Raw genomic sequence first — 6987 nt, forward strand, 5'->3', positions numbered from 1 at the left:
CTCCCACCCCACCCGCAGCCCCCGCAAGAGGTGGCATGGAGATGCCACGCGATTAGCATGGCTGGCTTGCAGATATCTCGTCGCACACCCTGCAGATAGCCTTGTGGCCTGTGATGACCCCCAGTAGTAACTGGTGTATCCCCTTGGCCCACAGTAGTAGCTGGTGTATCCCCTTGGCCCACAGTAGTAGCTGGTGTATTCCCTTGGCCCACAGTAGTAGCTGGTGTATCCCCTTGGCCCGAGCGAGGTAGAGCGCTTGCTAGAATGTCACCTGGCCTGCGGGTCAAGAGACCGTTCTCTCCTTCCATCGCTCACAACCATGGCACTGCATTTTATCTGACCTTATGGGCGAAATTGGACAAGTTGCCCTCAGGAGGCAGGAGGGATGCTTCAGAAAATGTGATGAACTGCATAAAAACCTTTTCCCTGTTTTGTAGCTCTTTGCATTCATGGTCAGGCTAATGCTTGTGGGCATGTGGCTTGGGTCCTGGTCTTGGTCTTGTGCTTGTGGCTGACACGAGGGGCCCACTGCTTTGCCTGGGCCCTTTTACTATGGAACAGAGAGGAAGGACATTTGCAGAATTCTCTCTCCTGTGTCTAAATACATTCTAGCATGTGTAGATTCAATATTGTGGAACTTAAAAGAGATTTCCTACCACCACATAATTATTTTGCCCTCTTACCTTGCTTCTTGTAAGGTGCCACTCTGTAGGCCAATGAGGTAGGTGACCTGTTGGGCGAGTTCCGTGACTAACATTGTCTGTTGTCCTTTTGAGAGCCCTTGTTTACTGCCTCTGCACTTAGAAGGGGGTCAGAACCAAAAATACTTAAGGTCAAGGGTGGCTTTTTCATGATCTCAGATATCTTGGTACAGAAACCGAGGTTGGCCTTTTTTTTTTACTCCCCAAGACAATTTTAAGCAAAATTAAGGCATGAACCTGGGAGATGGGATGCCACACCCCCCTGTGTCATTAGCATAATTTTGGCTGACTGGACATTTTTGCAGCCCAGTTTCAGAATGCTTCTAAGATCGCACTGTAAACAGGACAGCCCTTGATTTTGAGGTTTCCACTGACCAGACTAACCTAACTCTAGAAATAACAGGTTCATCCCATCCTTCCTGTACCATGTGATCTGGGGCGGCTGATGTGTGCTTCATCTCCCAGTTCAATAACTAGGCCAAATCGGTTATCCATACACCTCAGCGGTTTTGTTATTTTGCCTTCTTTCTTTCTTCCTTTCCTTCTCTCTTCCTTTCTTCCTTCCTTCCTTTCTTCCTTCCTTCCTTCCTTCCTTCCTTCCTTCCTTCCTTCTCATATGTGTGTGTGCATCTTTGCATGTGTGTGGACATGGGTAACTGCATGTGCATATGCTTGGAGTGCCAAGGTTGTAGCATCCTCAGACCTTAGTCCACATTACTGATTTTGAGGCGAGGCCTGTCAGTCAAACCCACAGGTCCCTGGTGATGCCTAAGTCTCTAGAGCCAACTTTCTTTGGGGACCCCCTGAGTCTGGAATTAACAGGTACCGGCCACAGCCGCCCGACATGTAGACATGGATGTGGGTTCTAAGATCCAGACCGTGGTTGTGCACCAAGAGCTCAACCTTTGAGCCGTCGCCCCAGTCCCTAGTCTTCTCTTTTGCCCGGGACCTAACACCTTGGGTCAGCTACAACGTTGTTTGGACTGTCTTAGTGTGCTGCGAAATGTCAGCGGAGACATAAAAAGAGAAAAGGTAGTCCATTGTGAACTGAAACCAGCTGGTCACTTGCCAGAATCTAGACGGTTATTTCTGTCACTCGAGGCCGGACCCTTTGCTGTCTGAAGGATATGTAGCCAACAGGGACACAGATGAGAAATATTCCCTTGGCTTACATGGAGGCGGGGCTTAGGGAAGAGCAGGATCAAACTCAAGCTGTGGGAAAGCGGCCAAGGAAGCCTTGCTCAGTGTGAACAGTTGAAGCTTCGCCACCACAGCCAGGGCAGCTGCAAGTGGGAGCCATTGGCCACTGTGGAATGAAAGGAGGCGGCCACTGCGGTCAAGCAAGAAGTGAGTTTGGACAGGCCATCAGCCGGGTTACAGTTCTAAGACAATGAAGACATCCGTGTTAAAATCCAGGGCAAAATATCAGTGTCTTATTGTTACGTCAACATAAATTAGCACTGGTTTGGAACTGTAGCTAACATACCGGCTGAAAAACAAAGCCATTGAAAAAGCAACCAGGCAGATTGGATACTTTTGAGGCTAATGAATGGCAGATGGATGTGACCTCGGGGAAGTGACTGAGACACTTGAATTAAAGCCTTCAGTAGAATGGGACCGGGATTTAGGAGAAATAAATAAAAAGGGGTAGTTTTTCTTCAAACCAGCAATAACTTGGTAGGGACGACAATGGAAAAAATGTAACTTACAATAAAGCATCGACCCCACCCCTGGCCCCCAAAGCATTAAATATATAAGAAATAGCCTTAATTAAAATGCAAGGGTAGGGGCTGGAGGCTAAGCTCAGTGGGAGGTTCTTCCCAGCCCTGGGCTTGATCTCTGGCCCTCAAACAAACAGAAAGCCAGAGTTAGAGGGAATGTCAAGAGTAAATATATTATGTGAAGATAAAATATTAAAAAGTTATTAGTTCCCTGGGCCAGCGAGGGCGCATCTCAACAGATAAAGGCGCTTGCCACCAACCCTGCTGACCTCAGTCCTCCTGGGACTCACGACTTCCACAAGTTGCTTCTCTGATCTACACACACACAGAGATACAAAGTAAATATATATACACACACACACATACACACACACACACACATATACATATGTTATACGTTCCTAAGTTATTTTGCATATTAAAACATTTGAGAGGGAATTTTGACCAACATTGAAAAAATTCTTATAAAGAACCAGTAGAAGCCGGGCAGTGGTGGCACACGCCTTTAATCCCAGCACTTGGGAGGCAGAGGCAGATGGATTTCTGAGTTCGAGGCCAGCCTGGTCTACAGAGTGAGTTCCAGGACAGCCAGGGCTATACAGAGAAACCCTGTCTTGAAAAAGCCAAAAAACAAAAACAAAAACAAAAACAAAAAAAAACAGTGACAGTCACATGCCTCCAAAGGACAAGGACCCTAGCTAGCACAGCTGGTGTCAGAAGGTGTACATTGATAACTGATTCAGTTCTACTTATGGAGTGTTTGGCCCAGGAACAAGCATGGATGGGCTGAGAATGGCACAGATAACAAGGAAGTCAGTGTGTAGCTGGGGCAGGGAAGGAAAGGGCATAGACGTGGAGCTAAAATAATATTTAGAAGAATGGATTCTCATCTCCGATACTCCCAAATTTCACACATATTTAATAACTTCTAAAAATACCCCCCTGTAGAGATGGAGGGATGGCTCAGTGGCAGCAGAGAGTGTGTACTGACTGGCAAAGGACCTGAGTTAGGTTCCCAGCACCCACATGTGGCTCACAACCACCTGTACCCACCTCAGAGCCATTGGATACCATGCCCTCTTCTGGCCTTCATGGGCATCAGTCCTGCAGGTGGTGCAGAGACATACACGCAGGCAAAACACCCGTATACACAAAAATAAAATATTTTTTAAAAAAATCATCTATAAACAATAATTAGGAAATTGCTGTGTATATTTCTTTTTGTCTTTGGTGGGCACAGTCTGTCATGAAGCTCAGAGGTTCACATCGTGTGTGAAATAAAAATTATCAAAGTAATTGTTTCTTTTTTTTTTTGCCTTCTTTTATAGATATTCGAATACCATTAATGTGGAAAGACTCCGATCACTTCAGTAATAAGGAATGTATGTATGGCTTTAATTTGTATTTGGAAATGTTTCCTCGAGTGCATAGGACACACGTTTGTGATCTGTGAGGTCAGAACTCTTTGGTTCTGAGACCATATTGCTGCCATTTGGCAATAAGCGTGCGTAGGCGAGCTGTTGATTTCTGATTTGGGGTCTGCGTGTATCGGTTCCCTGATTCAGATTAAGATACGCATATCCATGAGGGGAGACATCAGGGATGGGAACTTGTGTATGGGCTCAGGATGGGGAGATGAGGAGAAAAGTAGAGTCCCTGACCCCCCCCCCCCCAAAAAAAGGCCTAGGGTGAGTCAGTATTTGTGGAATTTCTTTTTCTCTTAACTATGACCCAGGAGATCTGAGTTTTACTTCACTAGATCATTTAAGAGGATATAATAAAAGGTTTTTAGCTTGGTATGATTTTTTTTTTAAAGATTTATTTATTATTATATATAAGTACACTGAAGCTGTTTTCAGACGCACCAGAAGAGGACGTCAGACCTCATTACGGATGGTTGTGAGCCACCATGTGGTTGCTGGGATTTGAACTCAGGACCTTTGGAAGAGCAGTCAGTGCTCTTACCCGCTGAGCCAGCCTGGTATGATTTTGTTTTTTCTTCTTCTTCTTCACCATTTCATTTACTTCACACAGTCTTCTCAAGGCTGTGTATTACTTGGAACACGGACATTAACCTCAAATGTACCCTAGGTGTTCGAGGCAAAGCCGGGCAACCCGGCAGTCCTTCATCTGCCCCGTCTACCAGGATGGCTTTGTCCATATTCCAAAAGCCGAATGGTATCGGGCATAATTAGTTTTACATGAAGAATCCAAATCAGGTTAGTGTTTGTTTTTCCATCAGGACGCATACTTCACTTCACCCAGGAATGCTTGTGGGATTTGAGTCAATCTTCCCGATTACTGTAGAGAATAAACTTTCCTAAAGAGCTGCGTTTTCTCAGTAATGAGGATTCGGGTCTTTTAATCACCTGGTGTTTTTAGGAACATCACCAAATTGGAGGGTCTAGCAAGCTGGTTTTTTTTTTTTTTATATCCACGCCTGCCGTATGGGTGTTGGGGTTTTCGGGTCTTTCGGGTTGTTTCTTCCCTTGTGTATAGTTTTGGTGGGTGACGTTTGGCCGCTCTTGATGCACCGGCCCTTCTCTTAGTACTTGGACGTCAAAAGGAATCATTTCTTTGTGCGCAGGCGCTAAATTGACCAAGTGTGCGTCAAGTTTGCTAAGTGATCAGATTTGACTGCAGAGATCTCTTTGGGGGCCTCGGAGGTTGCTGAGGGGGCCAATGTTTGTTTCTGACGCTCCTTGGTTTGAGGTTTGGTTTGAGTGGGCTGAAGGAGCGAGGGAGTGAGGGACCACCGAGTGTCTCACACAGGCATGATTCTCGTCCCGCTTGTGACAGCTCCTACCACTCTCTCTCCCCTCTAGGCACACAGCGCTTCGCCATCTTTTGCTTATTCAGGATGGGAGCTCAGGTGTTTGACACAGACATGATGATCGTGGACCAGACAATCACAGATATATGTTTTGAAAATGTCACCGTGTTGTAAGTATCCTTAATCCTCCAGAGGACCTGAAGTTCTGCCTTTTTTTTTCTTACCAGTGAAGAAAGCCTTAATTTACTGTCTTTAAATTCTGATGGCCTACATATCCTGATGGGCCTTGGATTCTTTTCAGAGGGCCGGCAGCTTTAAAATGTTTAAAAGTTACCCCCTTTTTTTGGATTCAGAATGAAATAGAAACCTTATAATGAATCTTAACAAGCAAACAGTTGACTCAACGGCTCTGCTAAACTTCTTATAAATATTTATATTTCTGTCCCTAACCAAGCTCTGAGTATGGCAGACTTTTGTTTGATGCTAATTGACGTAAGACAGTGAATTGGGGCATAAAGCTGATTTTCTTTTCCTTCACAGGAAATTCAGTACAAAATTAATGAAGTAGTAAAGCAAGCTTACTTATGAGCCATTCTCTTCAGTGCTTCTTACGGTGAATTTTGGGGTGCTCTTCCTCTTACGTCGGGCTTCCCTCAAACGGTGCACTCAAACGGTGTAGAACAGCTTGGCTATCTTAAGGGCTCTTACATGGTCCTGTCCTGTGCAGGCTTATTTTATTATGGCCATCCTACAGACAGGCAGAAACAGGATCCTCGGGTAGCCGTGGACATCCTTTTTAACCAACGTGAGTTTGTCCCTGGCCTCTCTCTCAAAGTCTTTGTTGGCCTGTCTCCCTGTGGGATTTGTTTCTCGGGAAGACCTCAAGTGCCGTTTCTAGATGGAGTGGTCACAGCTGCCCAAACTGCCCACAGGCAATCAGCCGTTCAACCTCCGCCACGACCAGTGACACTTTACATTTCGGAGGAATCACGTCACACAGGCAGCCAGCGTTGTGTGGCTTCTGCAGCTAGTGTCCTGGGGTAACTGTCTAGGATGTAACATCGAGTCACCCTGGGCTATTAGCAATAACGCAGGCCTTTTTACAAGTTGTACTTAAGCCAACCGAATTTAGTTCTATCCTGCCTCGGGAATAGTCCCAAGTTCTTGTACACTTTAGGCTAAAGTGTATTTCCTTCGTTTATCTCTTTATCTTTATTTCTATTTCCAATGCTGCTAATGACTTTTCCTCCCCCTGCCAAAATTATCCCACTCACTAATCGCCTCTTGTCTTCCCATCAGTCCGCCATTGTTCATGTTTTGCCACAGAGACAAAAGTTCCTGGGGGGAGGGTCTCCCTCCCCCCACAGGAAGAACAATACAAATGACTTGGAAGACAACATATGATTTATTGGCATTTTGGAGCATAAATATTTTAAATTGGCCTAAAAATAACTGCTGACAAATGTTCTAAATGTTAAAAAAAAAATGTGCTCTTTGTTACGATGCTTGTTTTTAATAAGTCTTCAATATTTATGAATCTCTGGTTTTCTTCTAAATATTGACATTTGTTACACATTACCAGGAATACTGTATGTTTAGACGTTGCCAAGTAAGAAACCATAAAAATAGCTGCAAGTTGGTCCTTGAATGTATCCAAACTGGAGACTGGCCATTTGAATTTTAAAGCCCCAGGACCGAGGCTACCTTCTGTCTTCAGGTGGCATCTGCGGATGAATGTGGTTCCAAGTGTGGTTTTCCTTTAGTTTTGCTGTTGTTTGGTTGTGTGGTTTGT

The 6987-nt window shown here is 45.0% G+C and overlaps 1 protein-coding gene across 3 annotated transcripts in view; it reads left to right on the plus strand.

Moving 5' to 3' along the window:
* The window catches only part of Rtkn2 (rhotekin 2), a 46470-nt gene that overhangs the window by 20514 nt on the left and 18969 nt on the right, over window positions 1-6987 (plus strand). For all 3 annotated transcript variants that reach the window (XM_031348211.1, XM_031348212.1, XM_031348213.1), the window contains exons 4-5: window positions 3751-3804; window positions 5248-5365. In XM_031348211.1, the coding sequence (XP_031204071.1) occupies window positions 3751-3804; window positions 5248-5365 (172 nt within the window). The remainder of the gene's footprint in view (window positions 1-3750; window positions 3805-5247; window positions 5366-6987) is intronic.

This window comes from Mastomys coucha, unplaced genomic scaffold (assembly GCF_008632895.1).
Source record: "Mastomys coucha isolate ucsf_1 unplaced genomic scaffold, UCSF_Mcou_1 pScaffold3, whole genome shotgun sequence".
Taxonomy (NCBI): Eukaryota; Metazoa; Chordata; class Mammalia; order Rodentia; family Muridae; genus Mastomys; species Mastomys coucha.